The sequence below is a fragment of the Engraulis encrasicolus genome, chromosome 16 (genome assembly GCF_034702125.1).
Source record: "Engraulis encrasicolus isolate BLACKSEA-1 chromosome 16, IST_EnEncr_1.0, whole genome shotgun sequence".
In the NCBI taxonomy this organism is placed as follows: Eukaryota; Metazoa; Chordata; class Actinopteri; order Clupeiformes; family Engraulidae; genus Engraulis; species Engraulis encrasicolus.
Window position 1 is genome coordinate 5,831,956 of NC_085872.1, and position 26,271 is coordinate 5,858,226.

General features: G+C 43.2%; 1 protein-coding gene across 1 annotated transcript in view; it reads right to left on the reverse strand.

Moving 5' to 3' along the window:
- Positions 1-442: 442 nt before the first annotated feature.
- dchs2 (dachsous cadherin-related 2) overlaps positions 443-26,271 on the reverse strand; it is a 36,150-nt gene continuing 10,321 nt past the window's right edge. The window contains exons 6-21 of the mRNA XM_063219848.1: positions 24,921-25,952; positions 24,301-24,488; positions 23,830-23,929; positions 23,024-23,175; positions 20,728-21,550; positions 20,358-20,597; positions 13,946-14,080; positions 11,255-11,467; positions 10,227-11,102; positions 10,010-10,123; positions 8,633-8,844; positions 8,080-8,231; positions 7,464-7,594; positions 6,819-7,105; positions 6,445-6,586; positions 443-3,359 (exon numbers count right to left, since the gene is read on the reverse strand). Coding sequence (XP_063075918.1) covers positions 757-3,359; positions 6,445-6,586; positions 6,819-7,105; positions 7,464-7,594; positions 8,080-8,231; positions 8,633-8,844; positions 10,010-10,123; positions 10,227-11,102; positions 11,255-11,467; positions 13,946-14,080; positions 20,358-20,597; positions 20,728-21,550; positions 23,024-23,175; positions 23,830-23,929; positions 24,301-24,488; positions 24,921-25,952 — 7,400 coding nt within the window. The 3' untranslated portion in view covers positions 443-756. The remainder of the gene's footprint in view (positions 3,360-6,444; positions 6,587-6,818; positions 7,106-7,463; positions 7,595-8,079; positions 8,232-8,632; positions 8,845-10,009; positions 10,124-10,226; positions 11,103-11,254; positions 11,468-13,945; positions 14,081-20,357; positions 20,598-20,727; positions 21,551-23,023; positions 23,176-23,829; positions 23,930-24,300; positions 24,489-24,920; positions 25,953-26,271) is intronic.

Below are 26,271 nucleotides of genomic sequence, written 5' to 3' on the forward strand. Positions count from 1 at the left end.
TCTCTAACTTAAGAAGGATGACCATAGCCATTTGTGAACACAAAAGATGGCAAAGATGCCTTTGTACAGTACATCTCCTGAGAACCACACAAAGCGCTGTCCATTTTTGTGGGGTTGGGGATGGTGGGGACCGCAAATTCCTTTACAGACTGCATAACATAGTAATACTGTTTGGAGATACTTTCAAATGAACTGCATGTGTAGTGATTTCCCTTGAGATATTGAGCCACACAATGCAACATGAGCCAGATCTCCATCTAACCTCTGCTTTTCTTCATTATGGAGGTGAGTGATGAAGTGATTAGACCCCACAGACAGCTGAATGAACGAGAGGGTTTAGTTGATCATATCTGTTCTGGAACAGCCATCAAACACAGGGGAAGCTGGCCTTAATATATGTGCTGAGTTGTTAAATTAGTATTTTCATCCTTTTAGATTCACATGATGTTTGGCTAAATTTATTTAAGAACAGAACAGATCAGAGTCATAACCGGCACAATATGGCAGTGCTGACCTGCTGCATTCAGAGAACAAAACCTGGTTAAACACACTGGTACATACAACACAAATGCTCACTGGACCTCTGCCATTTAGAAAATCATCCAGTCCAAATGACTTGACATTAGGATGCCTGATATGCAAAGTACCTGGCATACAAGTATGGCTTCATCACTGAAAATGTACACAGAAAGTGACATTCCAGACAGACAATCATGTGTCCTTTCCAGATTATCCCTTTTCATCCTTTCCTGAAAGTTAGACCTGTATTTCTCCATCACAAATGATATTGCCAGGAAGGGGAGTTATTTTGGTGTGTCCCACCATGCCCGTCTCGGAGACAACTGGGGAGGCATTGGGTGTTCTCATTGTGAGCAGAGACAGAGTGGGCGAGAAACAGGGCGTCATTGCAGCGGGACTTAGTCCGCTGTTGCGACCCAGAGGAGAGTAGGCATATTTGGGGTAGGATGGCCGCCTGCCGAGGGTTGCTATTTTAGTAGGCATTCTGGGAGGAACGGCCCGTATGCCAGGCTGTGCCACTGCAGTGATGAGGGGTGGTGGACGCATCAGGCTGGACAGTTCTGATCCTGAGCTGTGGCCAATGGCCTCCTCATCTGGCAGAGAACCAATGTCAGTGAACACGGATGCCAGTGGCTGGAAACGAGGCTCCCAGTTCAGGAGGTAGTCCCAGCTGTAGCTGCCCTTGTGCTCCTCCTCTGCACAAGTCAGCGATGCCAGCGACCCGTCAAGCGTCGCCTGACTGTCCATCAGGGGGTTGTAATCTATCATTCTCTCCTCCACTTCTCTCATATTCAAAACACGTGACAGCATTGCCTCGCCGCCTCCCTCTTCTCTGAAATTATGAAGGCTTTCAGCGCTGGCCATTGCTGTTCCCAGACTGGCAGGAAACGAGGAGCTGGCGGTGCAGAGCTCCCTGTCCTCCGACTGACAGGAGAACTGGTCAGAGTCCCTGGCGAGGCCGGAGTCTGGCATGTGGGATCCCTGATCGCTGAGCGTCAGCTCGGATTTCCTGAGGCAGGGGTACTCGTTGATCATTTTAATCTCCTGGTCCTCTGCAGTCTCACCCTCTGCAGAGCCCCGTAGGCTTGTGTCAGACATCGTCAAGGGGTGAGAGATATCCAGCTTGGCACGCATTTGGCTTCGCATGTCTTGCAGGTTTATGCCATTGTGGCGTGGGCCACCCTTCCGACCAAACGTGCCCGTTCCGTTGTTCAAGTTGGCAGCAATACAGGCGGCCTTCTTCAGCGCGGCCTCCTTGGTCTTGTACCGCAGCACAACGGCAACAAAACTAATCAGCAGCAGGAGGAAAACAGTCAGTGCAGCGCTGAGGCTGACCATCTGCACACTCAAAGACAAGCCTGTCAGAGCCTCAGCTGAGTTTGAAATGTTTACAAAAACCATGCAAGAGCTTGACCTGGACTCAAACCTTGGACTGTTGGCCTGCACTCTGAGCTCAACTGTGCTCTCAGTGGCAGAGCTACCTCTCCGTCTGTACACCGGACCAGAGATGTAGACAGCACCAGTCGTTTTATTGACACTGAAGAATGGAGAAGGCTCAGCCAGGGAGTACTCCACCACTCCGTCTAAGCCTCCATCGTGATCCATTGCCACAACTTGGCCCAGGGCCTGTCCCATTCGGGACTGCTCTGGCAAGAGGAAGCGGTAGTGTCTCTGGGTGAACACTGGGCTGAACTCATCCAGGCCTTCAATGTCAACCTGCACTCTGATGGTGGCCGCCTGATCACCCCTGTCTCTGGCCTCCACAACAAAACAGTACTCACTCTCCCTCTCGTAGTCAAATGTCTGCCGGGTGTGGATGTCACCAGTCAGAGGGTCGATGGCAAAGGCCTCCTTCCTGTCTGGGTTGCCGCTGCCATAGTCCATGAAGCAAGAGGATAAGATGGAGTAGGTGATCCTTCCAAATGGCCCAGCGTCCTGATCGACAGCGTGGACCACACACACTGGGGTGAAGGCAGGCTGGTTTTCCAGCACAGAGCAGTTGACAGTGGGATGTGTGAAGTATGGGGAGTTATCGTTCTCATCCAGCACAGACACAAAGGCGACTGCGAAAGAGATCCGCCTATTGCCTTGTGCATCTCCATCAGATGCTTGTATGGTCAAGGTATATTTGAACTCCTCCTCGTAATCCAAACTATGGTTGACCTCTAGTACCCCCGTCAAGGGGTCTAGCTTCAAATGACCTTTACTATTACCAGAGATAATGTCATACTTCACCATTCCATTCAATCCTTCGTCAGCATCGTGAGCTGATACCTGTACAATAAAAGTGCCAGGTAGACTGTTCTCACGGACTTGGACGTGATATTCTGTACAACCAAAAACGGGAGAGTGGTCATTCACATCAAGCACAGTCACAGATACGGTGGCGGAGCTGTTGAGAGGGGGAACTCCCCTGTCAGACACGGTCACGATTAGAGAGTATGCAGCTGTGGTCTCACGGTCCAGCGGGTCGCAGAGGACCACGTGGGCCACACTCCTAAGCTGATCTTCCAAACGAACTGCGATGACCTCCAGGCAAAACCGCCTCTCCTCGTTACCGCCACTGATGCTGTAGTCCAGGACGCTGTTCTCCTCTGAGAAGTCTTCATCTTTCGCCATAAGGGTCAAAAGGGTGCTGCCCAGGGCTGTGTCCTCGGGGCACTCCACCTGATAGGCGTCTTGCAGGAAGTAAGGGGCGTGGTCATTGGCATCCAGCACCTTGATGTCCACAGAGGTCACACTAGACAGGACAGGATCTCCGCTGTCATGGGCCTCCACCAGCAGCTGGATCATGCTGCCATCATTCACATACTTCAACGGCTTGTTTGTAAACACAGATCCTAAAATAAAAACATCAACAAATATATTGGTATTCTGTTTATTTCTCAAAAGATATGCACTTTGATAAAGTTGTTATTAAACCACATCGAAGGAAAATATGACTACATATAAACATAAAAAATATAAATATCCATCCCATACAAATACATTTTGAATGAGGCTTGAGTCTTGGCATTGTTGTATTGTATTTCATTAAGAAAGCCATAATTCATAAGTGACACACATAATCCAAAGAGTATGTGTAAATTGAACAGAGCAAGATGATGTCTAATTGCAGATTTAATAAAGTTTGATAAATGCAAGATTTTTAAACGCTCAATTCTTTGGCTGACTCGAGTCCAAGTTTCACTTCCCATTTGTCACTTTAACACAAAACATGGCGTTCCCATTTTTTTCAGCTATTTGGCTTTGGCCCTCAAACAAACAGATGGTGCAAATCAAGCTAAAATGAGGAAAATGGCCGACAGCTTTCTATGCGCTGGACACAAGACTTTGTTCTGTCGGCCTCAATCCATCTTGTACTGTCCTCAAAAAATGTTTGTATTATATAAAGAATTATAGAAGACAGATAACCAGAGATATCGCTTGAAAAAGTTATTTTTCTATCAGTTACAATTCATCACCTCCCCTTGTAATCCCTCCTTACTGGCTTCACAGAGGAAGCTCTCAGATTCTGTACGTCGACTCGTGAAACAAAAGTTGCAGGCACAGACACTCTCCACTGTTCCCATAGTAGTAGGGGTGTTGTTTAGGGGGGTAAAGTGTGACTGAGTCAACAGGCCCCATGTACCGTATATAGGGGGCCCACACACAGTTCGATTTATGAAAATATATGGCTGGGGGGGGGGGGGGTGTACACTGGAGCTGATTGTACATAGGACCCATCATTTCCTTCTATGCCCTTGCCCACTAGTGTTATTAAAATGAACGCACATACTTTAAGAGTCTGACAGAACTGGGCATGGATTATCATTTGGCCTCTCGCCTTGGCGAAGACAACTTGCATGGCAGAGCAGGCAAGGGAAAATACAGGAAAATAGAGGAAGACTAAAATGGTAAGAGGAATTCTCAGTGGGAAAGGCTTCAGACATGAACTCTGGAAGGCCCTTTGCAATTACTTTTTCACTTTCTGCCGAGATGTTGGAGTGTTTGCTGCTTGTGTAGCGACAACAACTGTTTGAAACATGAAATAATGTACAGGGGTGGTGGGGTCGCTATATTTCAAGAGGCAGAGGTAGACATTTCAAGGCCAGTAATGTTGAGGGGGGGAAAATCCAGTGAGCAGAAAAGAGGGTGACACAAATTGTTGCACACATGTAATATACAGTATGTGCACAATTCTTCAACCCATTTTAGCGTGGGGTGACATATACGCTGCAGGCTCTTGAGATTTGAGTCTTTGTACAAACCCCAACTCCGGTAAAGTTGGGACGTTTGGTAAACAGTGAATAAAATCAAAATGCTATCATTTTCAAAACATTCAATCTATTCATTAGATGGAGAATAGTGAAAAGACAACATATTAAGTGTTAAAACCGAGAAAAAATATTGTTTTGGGGGACATATGTACTCATTTCTAATTTGATAAATCCAACACGTCTCAAAAGAGTTGGGACGGGGACAATAAATGGCAGCAAATGTCGAGGAAGACTAAAAACAAAACAAAAGACAACACTTAACAGTTAAATACATTAACTGATGAGATGATTTTATATAAAAAACAGTATTAATTCCTATCTTGGACATGATTTCACCAGCTTAAATGGTGGGTGTATTCCTTGTCATGTTTTGCAATGTTTTCCTTTCTGTAGTGCTTACAGTGTGACAGGTCTTGACCAAAAGCCCACCATTTTATCACCTGCTGGTCCTTATGATGGAGCCAAACTGTTAAAACATAGTAGAGAATGCAATTTGACCTTACTATGTGGCAGTAATTGAAGATCTCCCTTCAAAATATAATGCATGAGTGGCTTTTCATGCTGTTTAAAACCCATTTATACCATTCAGCACTGTATTTAACTCTACAGATGAGTGAGAACATCTTAACCAATGCACTACTGCACCCGCATGCCATCATGGAGGCTGACTTTTGAAGTTAGCACTAACACAAGTTGGATGGTCCATTTTCACTGTAGCACAGGATGTGCAATGCTCTATTATTGTCAAAAAGAATGGACTTCTACAACTTCTGCTGACTTCTGAAAGCAAAGGACAGTTTCCCATGTCTTCTGGGTCTATTTCAAGTGAGCTCAGGTGCTTAGGAGAATGTTACACCCCTGTATCATTTGCACGCATTAAGCATTCTTAATATGGTCAATTTTCAATAGCTCTAATTCCTGGAGTGCTAGAGTGAGACTACAGCCAATATATATTTCATGATGTCATGAACCTATACAATGATTTTAGTAACAAAAATATGTCTTATATACACTCAATTGTGGTAAATCAAAGGGAATTCAAAAATGTATGTAATAACTATGGTAATTATTCCCTTTGCATCTTTAATTCTGAGTGACTCAGCCTCTCTGTGATGATCTTATACCTGGACACCTATATTGTCCGTCAGTACAATTCATTTTGAAATGTTCTTCTTTGTTGTTTTATCTTATTTGGATGTTTACTAAATTCCACTGATCCCCGTCCCAACTTATTTGAGACGTGTTGGATTTATCAAATTAGAGATGAGTACATATGTCCCCCAAAACAATATTTTTTCTCGGTTTTAACACTTAATATGTTGTCTTTTCACTATTCTCCATCTAATGAATAGATTGAATGTTTTGAAAATGATAGCATTTTGATTTTATTCACTGGTTACCAAACGTCCCAACTTCATCGGAGTTGGGGTTTGTATTACGTATGTGGGGATGTTAGAGATGAATGAACACATTCTAATGTAAGATGAAGGTCCTAGCTTTTCAATGCAACTTATTTCATGTTTTTATGTGCTTCGGAGGCTGAGATATTTAGATTTTAACAGGCAGAGGGCACCTTTTCCCAAAAAGGGCTTAGGGCTAAAATGGGTTAAAAAATGATTCGCTACATTTTGCTGAATAGCATTAACCTGGAAGTTTGCAACATTACCATTTTGTGCATCAATGTAGAAGCCTTTCAGAGGAGAGGAGAGAAGTCTGTATGAGATCTTGCCATTTAGCCCTGAGTCTCTGTCTGTGGCAGACACAGTCAGGACAAATGTGCCAGACGATGTCAGCTCTGGCAACGTCACCTGAAAATGACCAGCCAAAAGTCAGCATGAAGTTTCTCATCAACAAACGAAGATATTTTGTAGCAAAACATCTGAACACTGTTACCAAAAGCAGAACCATTCCTGATTTTGTTTTCCCTTTTAAAAAAATCAACCAGGAGGTACAACTACTACTACTACAACACTGTGGCAGTGTGGCACCATATACACACTGACAAACATTAACTCTTTCCCTCTGTGGGTTTCAGCGTACCTGATAGGACTCCTGAGAAAAGACAGGAGCGTTGTCATTCACATCCACTACCAGGACATGGACGTCGGCCTGCGTATGGTGGACCGAGTCAGAGGCCTGCACTGTCAGGACGTACTCATTCTCCTCCTCGTGGTCCAGACTCTGGGTCATGGTGATTACTCCAGTATAGCGGTCAATGGCAAAGTTGCCATAGGCGGCCGTGTCCCCAAGAAACTGGTACGTTACAGTGGAACTGAGGTCTACATCGTTGGCAGTAATTTGGGTTACAACGTAGCCAGGGGGGAGATCTGATGGGAAAAACAACAAAACAAAGTCACAAATCATGCAAAAATGGTTTCAGGGTGAAGGCCTTCACAATTGAATTGGAATGATCATTAGCAACCTTTCATAGTTAGTTATTGTTAGATTCGTTATCTTAAGTACACACTGGGACAGCCGCCAAACACTGGCTAAAGACCCTTGATTTTACATTATGCTTTGATCATAGATATGTGCACATTTAAGACTTAATGCTCATTATGAGAATGAACATTTGGCAACGTAACAAAGCGACCACATTTAAATATAGCAGAAACGGGCATAATGCCTCCATAGTCAGTCCCACATTACGCCCTATGCTGCTAACAGAGTACAGTACACACTCACTCTCAGCAATGACCACCGGCTCTGTGGGTGGGATGGCAGGGCTGTTGTCGTTCACATCCACCACCTGGACTCTCACCGTGCTGGTGCCTGTGAGAGGGGGGCTTCCCCTGTCCACGGCCTGGAGCACCAACCTGTAGTCAACACAAACATCCATAGTCACCCATGACTGGAACTCACGGCACTGGCTGCCTTTACAAGTCCTCGAAATGAAACAGACATCTTTCTGACCTTGTCAAATATCCCAGACATGGCAAATGTGCACGCGTGTTCAGCGAATGACTTGACCCATTTTACAAGACCCTAGTGTGCGAGTTCACACTTCAGTTGCAAAATAGTGCTATTACTAATACAAGAAAAATGACCATAAAATCCCAAAAAGCGATACTTTTATCAGGCATGATATTTGGTTATAATTCCATTATACTGACTCATAGCCCACACTGACATCAAACGGATTAAGACATAATGACTAGAGGTAAATGGCAGTACATTTGGGAGGCTTATAGGATTGGCTGGTCTGATGCCTGTTAAAAGAGAATGCCATGGGAAAAATAAATGACTGTATGGTTTCCAGTTCTTTGAAAATGTGGTTTGTTGGTATGGAGGTTAGGCATACTTGTAGGATGAGGTGATCTCCCGGTCCAGGACTTTGTTAGTGGCCAGAATTCCCCTCATTGAGTCGATGATGAAGGCATCGTTGTGGTTTCCAGACACAATGGAGTAGTCAAGCTGTCCATTCATGCCACTATCAGCATCCGTAGCAAATGCCTACAACACATTGCAGATCACAATCAAATAACCTGCATAATATGGATTGTGATGCATGTCTTCATAAAATCATCTGTTGAAGGCTAGGCCTCACCACCCAGACACATCTCTCACTACATTATATAAAATACAGTACTAGGCTTGAGTCCCAGACAGGCTCATCCCTCATTACAAATTTAGTACCTAGCTGACAAGTCAAGGGTACGTTTTGTACTATTATTTCCAAAAATACAACTATGCTGTCTGGACCAGGAAGATGATTGAGAGTTACCTCACATGGTCTTTCATTTTCAGTTTTGCTGCACATAGCCTATTGGATATCATGGGTATCTTTTTTGACTGTATGGAGAAGTATATATATATATACGTATGTGTGAAGTATTCATCTTCATATTGCTCACCTGCATGACATATGTGTTATGCATTTGTCCTTCCCAGACTGCGGTTCGGTAATAGGCCTGCTTAAATATAGGCAGGTTGTCGTTCATGTCCTTCAGGTTCACCGTGACCCGTGCATAGGTGGTCTGCTGTCCATTTTCAGCCAGCACCACCAGATGAATTCTCTTGTCACTCTCGTAGTCAAGACAGCTTTGGTCCTTTATGGTTATATCACCTGTAATACCAACATGACTTAATTAAAATGACTCTAAAATTACACAAATTGGTAATTGCTGCACTCTCACACCAAAATATATATTGAAATCTTCAACACTATGATGCACAGACCAGGCTTGTACGAAATTCCGAATTGAATGAATTTGAATTCAAAGTAATGCCATAATATGAACACTAGGTGGTGGTGTTCTATGTACTCTCAATGGGTGGTGTAGCCACCACCAAGGGTTCTTGTTATGGCATTACTTTGAATTCAAATTCATTCAATTCTGAATTTCGTACAAGCCTGGTACAGACTATCTAAACAATCTGTGGTAAAACCCCAAATGGGAATACTGTTCTGCTGCTAAAGAAATATGCAAAACAACTACAAAGAAAAGAAGAACTGCGCGTGATCCGCCTCTCCATTCTAATACTGAGCTACGTACATCCAATCAATGGTTTAAGTTAATATTTTAACATACACATGTTGTTTAATTTGTAATTAATAACGTGTATGTACAATGTACAATGTTAAAACTAGGGCTAAATTGAGACAGTTTGTGCAAGCATTTCAGATCTACAATTATCAATATAAAATAGTATATCCTAAACATGCAACTTGAGACTCAAAGCAGAGTCCCTGTGCACAACCACATCTTTGACCTCAGTGGAACATGATGAAGCAACAGTGAAACGCGTTGTTCACCAAATAAACTACCAGCATGCAATTTTAGGCTTTTTTGACACCGCCAGCTAAATAATGAATTGTATTAAAACAGGTCAATCTCCTTAATTGGGTATTAACCCTTAAACCCAAGGGTTTTAAAGATGGTGGCCGGGCAAAGTGATAGTGACCTCCCACTGACACAAGCTGCTACATTTTGTGCAGAAGGCAGGCTGACCAAAAGAGTTCCATACAGCTTACAGCTAATCCCACATTTTTGGATAGTGATTCAAAGAGTTGTTCATAGTCCAGTCATTCCCGAATGATTATAGTGACTGGATATTTGGGATGTTTGGTATGATTCGGGGTACCGCCACAAAATGGGATTAGACCACAGCAATACTACAGCCTTTGTACATAATGTAAAGAGATAGCCAGATAGAAGCAAAGGGGAAGGGGCATGGAGAGAAGGAGAGAGGCCCAGAAAGTTAGGACCTTTAGGCTGTGCTGTTCTAACCTGTTAAAGGATTGATGGCAAAGGCCTCATTCTCATTGCCATTGAAAATGCTGTAGATGATGGCTCCTTCTCCTGAGCTTTGGTCATGGGCCACCACATTTGCCACCCAGGAACCTATCACGATATCAATAAAGTCAGTTAACAGATAAATCATTGATACATCACAATAATTCTTAGGTAGGAAAAACGTCCAAAGACATAGGGCATGAAGAATTACCAGATTTGCTGTTCTCGGGAATAGCCACCTCATAGGTTTGTTCGGTGAATCTGAGGTTATTCTGCTCCCCATTCAGATGTAGGAGCAGCAGGCAGGTGGAGGTGAGCGGGGGTGTGCCCTGATCTGCGGCCTGCACGTGCAGGACTCTGGTCCCTGAGGCTCCGTCAGGCAGGGGAGACATCAGACGCACCTCTCCAGATGTCCTGCCAATCTCAAACACACCTCTTCCACCTTCATCCCCCTCACCCCCCTCTGTCAAACTGAAAACCACTGTCCCATTAGGGCCCTGGTCTGGATCCTGTGCTATTACTATGGCTACGATCTTCCCCTTTGTTGTCCCCACAGTGACTGATCCTCGAACAGGCTCGTCAACACAGACGGGCGAGTTGTCATTCACATCCTCCACCTGCACTGTCACCATGGCAACTGAACTGCGAGGACCTTGGCTGCAGTTGTCTGTTGCCACGGCTCGGAAACTGTACTGTGACCGCGTCTCACGGTCCAGCAGTCTGCTGGTGCTGATCACCCCTGTTGAGGAGTTCACTGAGAAGGCCCCCAGAGAGTCTTCAGCCAGAGAGAAGGTCACCTCCCCGTTGGGGCCAAGGTCAGGGTCTCTGGCACTCAGCCGAAGGACCTCCGAGCCAACAGGAAGCGCCTCACTGATGACCGCACGGTAGCTCTTACGGGTGAAGGCTGGGCTGTGATCGTTCTCGTCCAAAAGGGTGATGTGGAGCTGGGTGGTGGAGCTCCGTGGTACAGGACCGTGGTCTGTAGCAGTGATGAGCAGGGTGTAATTCTCACGCTCTTCCCTGTCCAGAATCTGTGTCGTACTCACAGCACCAGAAGTGGGATTGATCTCAAAACTACCACTTTCCTCTTCATATGGAATAAAAAGAAAATTCACGTGTAAGTATCAATACACAAATACAAACACATAAGTTACAAGGATATTCAGAAAATACTTGTGAGTCAAATGTGAAAATTCTCTCATTTTTGGGTTCATGAAGTCTCAGAATGAAGCCCCTTACCAACATAGAGCGTGTATGTGATGGTGCCATTTGGACCGCTGTCGGGATCGGAGGCCTGGGCCGTGTGGATGACTCCAGGGGGGAGGTTCTCTTGGATGCGGATGTGCACAGAGCGCTGCATGAACTCTGGCGCATTATCATTCTCATCCAGAACAGAGACAAGGACTGTCGTCGTGCCCGAGAGGGAGTGCAGCCCACTGTCTCGACCCTGGACTGTGAAAAACACACAAAAAGGAAAATTGGACCATGACTTTTCCTCAGGGACATCCAAGGTGATGTCATTACCTGAGTATTACCGTATTGGCCCGAATATAAGACGATCCTGAATATAAGACGACCCCCCATTTTCAGGCTCATGTTTTGGGGAAAAAAGTTTTTTGAAGACTAAATTTTGTTTCACATTGGAACTTCTTTCAAATGCAGTTTTTAATTTGTTGGAAAATCTGAGGCTTTTTACATAGAACAAATTTCACAATATCATTTTCATGAAACTCATTCCCTTTTCCTTTCTTTGCTCACTTTACCTGTCAAGCGCCAGTAGGCACACAGCCGCCTGGACGCGCCTGTTTTAAGTGCGACGCAACATAGCCTACACTCAGAGCAACTCTGCGCCAGCCAGGCAACCAGTCCGGTAGAGATAGGCTACCTATCGTGCAATGCACAGATTTTGCAAAATGCTTAGTTGACAGCAATATCTAGCCTAACAAACAGTCGTCTTAAATCGCCTTTCATTTTATGCATCCAAAGTTTTCCGTTGGACTGTAGAAACCGAACGCAGATCTGAAAGCAGATTGACGCATTGCATTTGAAACCCATGCGCTGCCGTTCAGCACCAAGTTGACATTAGAAGTCTGATTGGCATTGATTTCGTGCCAAGGGTAAAACTTAGTGATTTTATATGAACAAGGCAATCTCTTGGCCTAACCATTATTCTATGCTGTTGCATTGTTGAGGGATAGGCCTATCGTTAAATAGGCATGCTTGTCAAAGACGTCGCTCTCTCGCGCACAGATGACAATTGATCGGCTGATGATGACAGCATCCAAAAGTTAGGCTACAGGTTGTTCGTCAAATCACCCTTCATTTCTTTAGTTTCAAGTGGTGTTGTCGGGTGACCAGAGAGAACAACCAATGCTTTCCTGATGAGACTGTAAAACCGAACACAAATAAAAGCAGAGCAACAAGCCGCGATTGACTGATGTCCCTTGCACTGTCGACCGCATCGCGTTGACATTGACAGTTGATAGACGTGCGGTGCAACAGTCATCACGAAACAAGCATCTGCAAATTTGATATGGACAAATCAATCTCTTAACCTATCCATTATTGAGTTTTGTGGCATTGTTGTGAAGCATAATGACCGCATTCAGGTTAAGTTAAAAAAAATAAAAATAATAACGACCCCCCCTTTTTGGAATACTATTTTTATAACAAAAACCACGTCTTATATTCGGACCAATACGGTATATCACATCCTCAGAAATTCACAACAGCAGGTAGAGCTACAGACAGGCAAACTTGACAGACCTGTAAGTATGATACTTTCTATACTTCTAAAACTTCAAGAGTTAAAGAGTTTAAGAATTAAAATAACACTGCAGTGATTCCTTCAGTTGAATAAGCTGAGTGTTACTTTGACTAAACAACTTCAAATATAACCCAGCAGAAAGGACCTAGTCACTCAATGCCTCTTTCCCCCCTAATCCTTCTTCGTGAAAAAAAGAGTCAAGACACTTGTTCAAGCACTTAATAAGCTAATCCATCATCCAATAACTTCTGCCAAACATAAAATCCTACAAAGATTTGCCGTTATTGTAGTCTGGCTGTAATTGCTGTCGTCATTCTTGACAAAACAAACATAGTCCTCTGCTACATCTGAAAGCATTTGATAACTACATTCACCATAAATGCATGCTTCAAACATGCACCCGTGAGGGGGAAAATGAAAATGTCTTATTATACTAGATCAGCATAGGCAGTAAAAATATTTCAGTTGTCCAACGGATCAAACAAACATCTCTGACGGGTCTTAAAAGACGCTGATCCATAAATCTGGCCAGTCAATAAGGGTGCCGTCAGAGAGTGTATCGGCCTTTTATTATTTATTGCTGTGAGCTGCATGGCAAGACTGCCGAAAAATCTCAGATCTGCTTTACAGAGCAAAACGGTGAAACCAGATGTGAAAGGGCAGGAGAGTGACCTCAGAGAGAGAGAGAGAGAGAGAGAGAGAGAGAGAGAGAGAGAGAGAGAGAGAGAGAGAGAGAGAGAGATACCGATCAACGGAGAGAGAGAGGGGGGGGGCAAGAGAGAAAAGTCACTTGGACCTACTTGACTTGTGTGTGTGTGTGTGTGTGTGTGTGTGTGTGTGTGTGTGTGTGTGTGTGTGTGTGTGTGTGTGTGTGTGTGTGTGTGTGTGTGTGTGTGTGTGTGTGTTTGTGTGTGCGTGTGCGTGTGTGCGCAAAGCCCATGTGTACATACACCCGCACGTGCCTGACTATCTGTTTGGAATGCTAACTTCAACATACCTTTAAACTCTCTAAACATTCTATGGTACATCAGATAAACTTTATAGCTTCAACTAATGTATAGCCTGCTCACTTTTACTGACACAGTGAAGTGCCCCAAGCTTTTTTTTTCATTTCAAGACAGCATGGACAGGGCTTTCTGGGGACCTCGTCCAGATACACTCACCTCTCAGGCTGAAGGCCTGATGAACCTCTCTGTCCAGATGAGCAGACGTGCGGATCTCTCCTGTGTGAGAGTTGATGGAGAAGAGGTCGTAGCCAGGGCCTGGCAACAGGCTGTAGTAGAGGGCAGCATTCTCAGCTGTAGGGAGGTCACACGTGCACACACACACATGGATGAAAACACAGGTAGAAACAGCACGTTCAGCAGAAACAGGACAATATTGTAGCTAGGGGTGTGCAAAATAATCGTCGCATCGATGCATCGCGATACTTACTCTCACGATACAATGCATCGATTCATGACAAGGTATCGTGATACTTATTTTCTCAATATACTGCATGGATTCATGACAATTGATTATTTGATAACAATAAAATTAGATTTGCCACGGGTTATTTTGTTCAGTAGAGAATAGGTAATATTTCTGTTGTGATGTAAGCTCTCTCCCAGATGATAGAATGCTTTTAGAATGAACTGACTTAAGAAAGCTACACAGCAACTGACAAATAAGCTGTATTTTACACATTTACTGAAGTAAATATCGCAATGCATCACAGTAGTACATGAATCGCAATGCATCGTGATAGAATCGCATCGTGGCATGTGTATCGTGATGCGCATCGAATCGTGAACCCTTTGCCAATACCCACCCCTAATTGTAGCCTCGTAATTTGCATCCTTTCAACAAGCGAGTGCTTTACTAATCATTGAAAAGAAAAACTTAACTGCCATACACAGCACTACAGTAAGACATTACACTCTTAAGTGTCCTACGTAACATATTATGGCTTGGAGACTGACATTCTGCTAACAACAAACTTATAACAGAAGCCGTGTCTTAACAAATTACGTAAATAACTTAAGAAACTACCGGCTTTTGGATGGATTTGGGATTACAAATGTCTGGTTGACTATTGAATGTCAAGATGATAATAGCAGTACAAAATTAGAACAAGGTTCAAAATAAAGATGGGAATTTTATAAACTGATTGATCATTATAACCAGAAAAAATTCTACTTTGTCTTCCTCGAGTTAGGGCGACACATATAATAATAATTCCATTCCAAAGTCTCCTTTTTCACACCTCATTAGGTCAGGGCAGAGCGTTGTTTATGACCCTGTCCTACAAAGTGCTGTTCCTCAGACTCTTATCTCATCTGCAAACTGAAAACAGTGCTAAAGGAATAAATCAACCAAAGATATGATCTGACATGTCTGACATGACCACAAAAACTATGGCATTCACTCTCACTCTCTCTCTCTCTCTCTCTCACACACACACACACGCACGCACGCACGCACGCACGCACGCACGCAAACACACACACACGCACACACAAAACTCCATCCATCTGAAATAAACACACACAGTCACTGCCAAATAAAATTCTAAAAAAATATAAACTGTGCTATCTCACTCTGACTCCTAATCAAATTCTTTTATATCATTACTGTTATATAAATGGAGGTTACAAACACATTTCTCTTCTATTCTCTCTCACAAAAGCTCCCTGCAATTGGAACAGTACATTTGCTTTCCAGAGTTTCAAGCCAAGGAATGTTGCTGCAAGTCTGATGAAGAGTACAATGCATAAAAAGCTCTTTGAAAAGACCAGCCTGAACAAAACTGAAAAGCATGGACCAAATGTTGCCATGTGAGCAGCTTCGGTGGACATCTATGTCAAACTCCAAATGAGTAGCTTAAGATTGTGTCAGACGATGGGCCCAAAAGAGAAAAAAATGTGGCGTTATTAGCACAGATGGTTTTGGTTACGGAATCAACGCAAGAGCTTTCAAAGGAGAGAGCTTGATTGCTGTTCTTGGACAATTCACACTCAAAGAATGTCAGGCTCACCAGCAGAGAGACACTGATATACTAGAAGAGGAATTTCCACAAGTGTGTAGAGGAATCGTCAATATTTGGACAGGCAAAGGCGCTGGGAGAGAGGCATGCGACGTGTGAAAATGATCATGCCAAAGTGTTGATTTACCTAGGTAATTAAGGTCAACACAGTGGAACTCTGCACAGTGTAAGGGGTGATGTGAAGCACTGAAAGGCAAATAAACATTACACTGCTTGAGGGGAATGTCCCATATAAGGGTCTCCATCCAAAAGTGCACTCAGAGCATGTTTGTATGGCTCTATTTAGAGAAAACTTTGACCTGCAACAGATATACGATCAGTGTATGGTATAGCTGCTGATGTGGTAAAAAAAACTGGCCTCATTCATTTTAATATTCCATAGGATCTCATTACTACTGAGTGATGTTCTTGAAACCCATTGGGGTCGTCCGAAACAGTGAAGGGCAACATTAATTTGTTAGTCAATCCAGTGCCACATATTCCAAATTGGTTTTGCCTGTCCAGTTCAGCCAGGTGATTGGCTGGTTGAATCATCATCTTGTTGAATTGGACAAGTGAAAAAAGGCAATTTGTGGCATTACATTGTAACTATGAACTAATTTTGTCCATCCCTTCTCAGAAATACATACACAAATGGCCCAAAACACTGCTGACAAGTGTCTGTGTATCATACAATCAACACATACATCAGTCAACACTCCACTTGTGAGTGTAATTCAGGAAGCTTATTTTGGATTTCAGTACTCAGTCATTTGTTGAAGTACAGCCATTCAAACACAGTTTAAAATGCTACTGCCATCTTGTGGTGTTGTCACACAGTGCCATGGTCAAAGACAGCAGGATGGAAAAGGGCAAGTAAAGAAGCAAGTAAAGACTCTTCTCTTTCGTGACTATCTACTACTGTACATTAATGCTTGAGCTGTATGTGGGTAGATGACGTGACGTGTAAATTTTGCTGTCGCAGGCTCTTAAAATTAAGTAAATTCATGCTTTCAAAATTGTCAATGCTTTAAATGATTAAACTAATGTCGTTGTTGTGAAAAAAGTAATGTGTAATAAATCCAGAGCTTAAATAAGTATACTTAATTTTGAGTCAAATGTCACATTTGTCCTATGGTGTGACTGAGGCAAGCCTGGTTCTCCATATTAAAACATTTTTAAATAAATAATCAAAGCTCAGTCATCTGTCTAAACAACCCTGGCATGTTTTTCCAGATGTCTATTTTAGCAAGTGGCAATGCTTAATTTTTTTCCTGTTTTTCTGAGACCATATGGACTTATGAAACTTTGTCGCAGAAAATAATGTCCTGTGGTGTGACATCATTTTTTTGGTTAATTCTGTGGATAATTATCTATTGTTCAAGCTCCAGCGGTACATAAATTGTGACTTTAGACTCTTAAGAAGCCAATGGCAAGGGTGGATTTTAGATTTTTCTCTCAGAGTTCTTCAGTCAATCAATTATGTTTTGCTACCACAAGATGTATTAGTTTTGTAGTCCTTTGGTGTGACAGCCATAAAATACATTTTGACAATAGTGTATATTTTTCATATTTTTTTCCTATGTAGATGTATGAAAATGCATCTTACTAAAGGTGAAATTGTATTTCAGTTGGCAACGACATGGCTTTAAATTAACTCAAAAGCTCAAAAGTCCTATGGTGTGATGGTAAAAGTCCTATGGTGTGATGGTAAAAGTCATATGGTGTGACACTTTGGAGTATCACACCAAAGGACAAACAGGTCACACCAATGGACTAGATATTTGAGAAATAGCTTTTAAAACAACTGGTAGTACATATTTTTTTTGTTTTGTTGTTTGACTAGATAAATATTGTGTATTCAAATTACTTATTCCTTTATTGGCCTTGTATGAATGTTGATGAATATTTGCTGTTGATTTTAGATACTGTCAAATGATATATACACTGTGTGCAGAATTATTAGGCAAACATGTTTTTTGACCATATTGTACATTTTATGCGTTTTTTCCGCCATCAACCTTTATGAATATGAAAACCTATTGGATTTAAGCATTCCAGAACATGCATATGTGTATAATAAGATGGGGTGTGATCAAAGGAGCCCAACACCCAATATCAAGTGTGCATAATTATTAGGCAACTTTGCTTTCTTCTGGGAAAATGGGCCACAAAATAGATCTAACAAATTCTGAAAAGTCTATGAACAATTTTGAAGTCTTCCAGGGGGACGTGGGTCTCTTGAAATTGGCAAGACATTGGTCACGTTAGCACAGAAGTATCAAATGCACCGTTACAAAGTCATCAGTCTCACATGAAATGTCACTGCCATAAAATGAGAAGAATTTAAGGTGAAACTACAAGAAAAGTATTACCCTGCAGTGCTATCATATTCCAGAATGCAAACTTACATCAGGTGTCCAGAGGAACAGATTGTCGAGCACTCAGAGACATAGCAAAGGTAAGAAGGGATGACACCAGACAACCATTTAACAAGTTAATTAAGTCAAGACTGGGTCAAGAAATACCCTAGGACAGAGTTTTCAAAGGTATTATGGACTGGTGAAAGTGACTATTGACAGACAGGGTGGATGAGCCCATAGCTGGATCTGTGAGGGAAAAGTTTGCAACTTTCAAGAAGACAATGGTATTTATGCAGTATTCTGCTGGCATTTGAGTAGAACTCAGGAACTAATCTGTGTGTGCACATTACCGATCTAGCCATGGGCTCATCGATCTGATCCAATTACAGTCACTTTCACAAGTTCATAAAACCATTGACAAAATTGTCTAAAGACCTTTCTTGACCCAGTCTTGACTTGCGTTTCTTGTTGAGTGGTCTTCAGGTTTCAACCTGTTTTACCTTGGTCATGTCTCTGAGTGCTGAATACAATGTTCTTCTGGACACTCGATGTAGGTTTCAGTTATGAAATATAACAGCACTGCAGGGTAATAATTTTGTGGTAGTTTGACCTTCAATTCTTCTCAATCCGGCAGTTACTTTGTGAGCACAATGCATGTGACACTGATGGCTTCGTAACGGTGCATTAGATGGATATGACCAATATCTGGGCAATTTCAAGACAGCCACATCCCTCTGGAAGACTTCAAAATTGTTTATAGACTTTTCAGAGTTTGTTAGATCTCTTTTGTGGCCTATTTTCCCAGAGGAAAACAAAGTTGCCTAATAATTATGCACACCTGATATAGGGTATTGGGCTCCTTCGATCACGCCATCTTTTAATATACAAATATACATGACCTGGAATGCTTAAATCCAATAGGTGTTCATGCCCATAGAGGTTGGTGGCGGAAAATATGCATATAATGGACAATATGGTCAAAAAACATGTTTGCCTAATAATTCTGCACACAGTGTAATGTCATTAATGGTGCTTTGAAACCATAAAATATAACGGTAACAGTGAAGGAAAGATCAGTGAGAAAGTATGTAGAGGAGTATAGATGAATAAAGTATGCTGTGGAGAGCTCAATATACAGCATAAATGTGCTGTCCAGCTTGAGATACCAAACAGGCACTGGCCACTACACACTACAGGTTCAATGGTGTGACAGTCATAGCATACCTACAAAAGTGTGATGGTCATGCCAAGGTCACACTTCAGTATGAGTCTTATGAGCTCTGCAGGTTACATTCAATGACCGCATGGCTGTCATTAAGAGTTACGATAGGCTGATAATCGACGATTCAAAGACTTATAAGTATAAAGTGTAGGTCCATATTGACTACAACATTATATTATGATCAAAAGACAAAATAATCATGTTGATATATTTGTTTCTGGCTCAGTTTTGCATTTCTGTCCTTTAGCGTGACATGAATGTCCTATGGTGTGACATGTTTTAAACGCTCAAATATTTGTTTTGAGCTAAACAATATGTTTGATTAAACACTGAATATTGCATTTAGGGAAGAACAAATTATCGTCCCTGAAAAGTTAGTATAAAATTCGGACAATTTTGAACATTTAAAAGAAAGATATCCCTGTTTTTCCTCTAAGGTTTCTAATAATCTCACATCTAATGGGGAAAAAAATACTTAAATGGTAATTTCTCATTAAATTAAGACTTTAAAAAATTGCAATAAATATGAAGAGTGTAACAATGTTCATAAAACTCCATCAAGCCATTTCTACATTACTTAATATATTTATTTCTTAACGTCACACCAAAGGACATATTTTCAGCAAATTGCTTTATCAACGTAAATAAATAATCAATGAATAGACCAATATTGTGACCACTTGGATTTTTTTAAAGATTAATTGCTGCACTACGTAGACATATACTTTTTTCCCTCATAAACAATGTTTTGTGAAAAAAATGTTTTTTGCTGCCTATCCGTCATCTACCCATGTACTCTACTTAACCCTGTGCTAATGTACCATTAAAAAAACCCTACTTAGCATCAGCACTTGTTGTTCTGTATAATTCCTGTGCACTTTGTTTCTACTAATGATGTCGGCAATGATTATGTCCTCGATTGTAAGTTGGTTAAAAGGCGTCTGCCAATGTAAAGTAATGTAATAAAGGGAAGTGTGGTACGGTACCTGAGTCTCCATCAAAGGCAGCCACAAAGATGACGTGTTCTCCAGGCTCTTGGTTTTCAGACACAGTAGCATTATACACGGTGTGCTGGAACTGAGGTGCCTGGTCATTGATGTCCCCCACCGCCACCGTGAGGGTCTGGGTGGAGGAGCGTGGAGGAAGACCCTGGTCTGAGGCCACTAGAGTTAGAGTGTGCACAGCCTTCATTTCATAGTCCAGAGACGATACCAAATATAATAGTCCTGAAAAAGAAACAACAAAGCAAACCTTTTCAATATATTTTTCAAGCCATTATCAGCAGTGAATAATTTGTTTCCTCAGCTGGTTGCCATCATACACAGGGAAGACAAAAGAAGGAGCAGGGTTACATACCTGTCTTTTTCAATGAGAAAAGAGAGTCTTCACTCTGCAAGCTGTAGGTCACCTGTCCGTTTCTGCCCTCATCTATGTCCCTGGCGATGACGTGATGTATGAAACTCCCCACCTCCATGTCCTCTGCCACGTGGATGGTGTCAGCGGAGACAAAGGTGGGACTATTGTCATTGACATCCAGCAGGAACACCTGAGCAGTGATGGAAGCCTGTTTCTGACCGTCTGTCTTCTCTGTTTGGTCGGTGACAGTCACAGTGATATGATACATAGCAGAGTGTTCACGGTCCAGTGGCATGGTGGTTGTGAGGACTCCCGTGGAAGCATGGACCTGGAAAGGCAGCTCTTCCTGAGGAGTCGAGGGGTCGAAGGACATCGAGTAACGCAATGCACTGTAGCGAAGACTCCCATCTGCGTCCCGCGCGTTAAAGGCGTACACCGTCGTCCCCACAGGAACATCTTCCCTGATCCCAAACGACAGCACGGTGTCAGCGCCAGGGAACCAGGGAGAGTGGTCGTTCACGTCCCTCACCGTCACCACCACCGACATGGAGGTGTTGACCAAGAGCAAGGCCTCCACCTGCACAGAGAGGGTGTAGCGCTGCGCGGCCTCGTAGTCCAGAGGCTGAGCCACGTACAGGTCTCCTGAGGAGGCATCCACTCCAAAGTGCAGGCTTCCATCCCCCTCTGCAATAGAGTAGCGCACCTGGCCAGCAGGGACCCTGGGAACTCCCAGAGAACCAATCACCGTGCCTAGCTTGGCGTCCTCTCTCACGGAGAAGTGCTTGATGCCAGAGTTAGAGCGCACACTCCCAATGTTGACGATCTATTAGGGGCAAGTAAATCACAGCTTTAACATGAACCAACATTCTTCAATGACTTTGACAATTGTTCAGTCATTATATTCAGCATTAGAAGTTGTACTAATACAGTATCAGTAGAGTAGAGTATGTGTATTAATCCCAAGGGAAATTAACCCATTGACGCCGGTTGTTGCGTTACGCAACATTGGCCCTGGCGCCGGTTGTTGCAAAACGCAACATTATTGATTTGTCAATATTTTCAAGACGCATGAGAGATGCAATGCACAATGTTTTGTTAAAATACACAAGAGGTGGGTGTTCTCGATTTTTTTAAAGATCATGTAGCAAAAAAAAAGTTTGATTCGTCGACAAAAATGTCAAACGCAATCATCAATGCTTGCTTCTGTAGACGTGGGTTGTTTAGCCATTTCACACAGGTAAAAAAAAAAAGAAGAAGAAGGCTGTGGTCCGCAAGACACGCTGTTACAGCGAACGTGATGTTCAGTTGAAAGGTAATGAAGAAATTTTAATCGAGGAAAGGAAATATGATTGAAGACCCTTTTGATAGAGAGTGATTGCCGCGGCCGCATGAAGAGGTGGGCGAGTGGCTTCCAAATAGACAGTCAGCTAGATTTCGCCAAAACCAAAACTTCACTCCGACACTCGGGGCAATTGGCGAAGGTGTCAATATCTGAGGAAGCACGTCCTTCAGATATATTGCAGAATATTTTCACTGAGGAACTCTCGGGTATGGTGATAACCTATTGGTGAGGCAGACAACGGTAGACATGCGGATTATAGAAGCGCGGCCACACATCCAGCTCAAAGTGGAGCTCTGTCTCAAAATAGAATATGAAATTGCTCATCGGTCTCTGCATAACGTTTGGAGGAATAAAACGGCCATACTCGCCGGTGGGAGAGCAAGTGGCTGTATCAGACAAATGTCCCCATTTATGGCAGAAATGACTGCCTAATAATTATAATAATAGATTATTGTGATTTAGTTATGGTCGGCTATTGTAACAGTAGCAATAGTAGCCTAATAGCCTATAATAAATAGCAGCATCAAGCATTAGGCCTATTCTGAAAGCACATGAAACTTTCTTTCAATCATTTGATTATGAGATGATTTTTAAAGGAATATGTGTTAGTGTTAATGCTGAATGAGCAGAATCCTGTGAAAGCAGAGGATTTTGCCTTTTAAATGCAATTTATCCCGTCCCTATGTGTTCCAGAGGCTGAGATATTGAATTTCTCATAGGAGTTTTCAACCAATTTTTCTTATCTCAAAAAACCCTCAGGCATTGGGGACCTTTCTAAAAACTGGCTCAGGCGCAGATGGGTTAAGGTGTCTGACAGCTTACATAAGTACACAAATACACAAAAACATACACAAAAGTCTAATACACATTGTTGCACATTGGAGTAAACATATAGCACACATTTGAGTACAGCAATTAGCCTCGCATCAGTTCACATACACATCATGCATTCACCTGTAGGTGTATTATGGCTTGTGTTTGAAGTGGACTGGGGCCCCTGTCCTTGGCAACCACAGTCATTGTGTAGTGTGGTTGAGGATTAAGGGAGAAATGAGTGGTTGTTCTAATGTCCCCACTACGCCGGTCAATCTCGAAGTGGCCCATATCTACAAAATCACAAGAATCAAAGTCATGAACTATTCCATTTCTGATGACATTCCACAGTAATAATAACTTAAGCTTTCACATGACCCTTGGGAATAATTGTCATAATTCAATTTTTGATATAACCATGTGCATTTCAAAGTAGTACACTCTAAAACCTAAATGGTTGTAGTTACAATGAAATAACAGTGACATTCAGCATGTGACGGACTATTGCTAAATGTTCATCTCCAACACCGCACTCTCCCTTTTCTTGTATCTCAGAAGTAGCATGATTAATAATAGACTTTCAAACCTTGTAACGAGATTCTGGTCTAACCAAGAAGATCATGTTTCCAAACGGCCTGGTTAACCTGCCTCCCTTGGTTTACTACTGGTCGAGGACAGACAAGGCTGTGCTGAAATTTAAACCAAACATTTTCTTAGCCCCAATAGAATGTCTCTGCTTAAACCATGTCACTGCCTTGAACACGGGTCTACCCAGACCCGTTGGAGCTGCTCAAAGTTGATTGATTCCCGAGTTCTCCAAAGCTCAGAATGTATTGCATTGCTCTTGACCTGAGTAGGAGGGCGTCTCCTAGTCACTAGGACGGCGTAGCCTGGCTATCTCAGAAGTGCCAATGGAGAAAACAATTGAGAGAGTTAAATGTAAGTACCCGTTTTCAGAGAGAACGTGACAGTGCCATTCTCCCCTGCATCCAGATCCTTTGCAAACATGCTGGTGATGACTGCTCCTGCTGGTAGACCAGCCCAGACCTTTGACAAAGGAGGGCATTCAAGAGATGAGATTAACTTTAATCGGAGGGAAGGAGAGTTCATAATCACTACGTTTACATGGCGTTTTTAATTCCAAATTAATAATTCAGAATTAAATAGTTCAACCGAGTTTGCTTTCATATTTCATTTAATTCCTAATTCCGAAAAGCTTTATTCAGAATTAAATGGCGCTAATTCTGAATTAAATATCTCATGTAAACGTATCCACTGTCTACTCTGAAAAATATCAGCCTGTGTGGCAGTTAAGCACCATTTGGGCAGTAGTGAAAGAACATGACAAATTAAATGTCATGCCTAAATCAACACCAGAATTATAGCGGTGAAAAAAATGAAAGTTCATTTACACAGACCTGCAAAGTGAGCTCTTTGCCAGGGGGGAGGTGTGTAAACTGTGGGGGGTTGTCATTGATGTCTTTCACCAGGATGTGGATGGTTGTGGTGGCATTCAGGTGCGGATGCCCTTGGTCTGTCACCATCACCTTCAGCGTGTGGTGGGTCTGCTGTTCCCTGTCCAACGCCACCCAGTTTGTAATTTCACCTACGGCAAGAGAGCCAGAGAACGACAGAACGAGACATTATGACAAATGATGTTTTGAGAAATATGAGAACCAGGCAAATAAAACACACATCAACAACATTATCATCATCAGCCGTGGGCCAGTCATGGCCAAACTGTTAAGGAGGTGATCTTAAAATCGGAGGGTTGCAGGTTCAAATCCCACCCTTACCTCTCCCCACACCTCCATCCATGGCTGAAGTGCCCTTGATTGAGCAAGACATCTTACCCCATATTACTCCAGGGACTGTAACTAATACCCTGTAAAATAACTGTAAGCCGTTTTGGATAAAAAAGTGTAAGCTAAGTGCCATGCCATGTAATATAATCATCATCATCATCAATAACAACCACAACAACAACAAAACATGCAATACTTTATATCAAAACAATACCTGTACAAAAGAGACTTGCCTGTTTTGGAGTTGATGCGAAAGTGTTTCCCATCCGACAATAGAATGTAGGAGAGCTGGGAATTTTTTCCAGAGTCTTGGTCAGTGGCCTGGACAGTTCCAATCAGGCCTAGTGGAGCAGGGCCTTCCTGCACAGTGAAAAAGTAATCCTTCTGGCTAAACACCGGGGCATTGTCATTCTCGTCCAACACCATAACGACTACCGTAGCGGTGGCAGTAACGGTGATCTCCTCCTCGGTAGCTGACGCCCGGACCTGGAATCTGTAGATGGGTGTCACCTCATAGTCCAGGCGGTCGGAGAGGAACATCCAGCCACTCTCCGGGTGGATGAGGAAGGGCGGAGAGCTGGAGAGGGACTCCAGTGTGTAGACGAGGCTACAGTTGGACAATACAGACGCCGCTCTCCCCTGGGGACTCATGTGTGCTCGCACCTGGATGACGCGCGTGTCCCTCTGGGCATTCTCCCCAATCTCCACCTGGTACACCAGGGTCTCGAAGGCTAAGGTGTCTTCAGCGGCAGAGGACTGGTCCACCTCCACAGCCAACGTCAAGCGAGACGACAAAACTGGCAAGCCCTCGTCCTCCGCCAATATCTCCACGGTGTGCGAGGCTTGCAGGTCATCTGAGAGGCTGGCATTAAGCCACAGCGTGCCTAAAACTGGGTCAATAGAGAAGAGCTTGCCCCCCGAACGCAAAGAGTACCTGATCCTTCCGTTGGCACCGCTGTCGCCGTCATGGGCATGCGCTATGAAAAGCAGAGTGCCAGGGAGAGTGTTCTGGGCGACGGTGATGGAGTCAAAAGGGCGGGGGAATGATGGAGGGTTGTCGTTGATGTCAGTGATGCTGATGTTGACCTGGGTGCTGCTGTGCATGGGTGAGGTGCCGGAGTGGGACTGGATGGTGAGCAGAGCGTAGGGCAGGGACTCGTGATCAAGCAGCTGCCTTGTGGTGATGATACCTGTCTGGGCATCCACAGAGAACAGGCCTTGCGGATCGCCAGAAGAGATCCGGTAGGTCACAGACTCCACAGAATCTAGACACAGAAGCAGCACGATGCTTAATGAACCACCGTTCACCTGTTCTGCTGGAGACATCAAATCAAATCACTCTTATTCTGATTCTGTAACCCTTCTTTTGGATGATTATCAGACATGTGTAGCCCCTTAATACACGCCGTATCATCTGAGGCACCCAGTAATCGTCATTGAAAGGTTAATTACAATAGTACTACTCTACTATGACATAACACAGGGCCTTTAGTAATGCACTTCGACTCGGTCATTGCCATTGTGGTCAGCGGCGTGGAACAGGGGGGGAAAACCCCGACTCATTCTCAGGGCCCAGCCCACCTG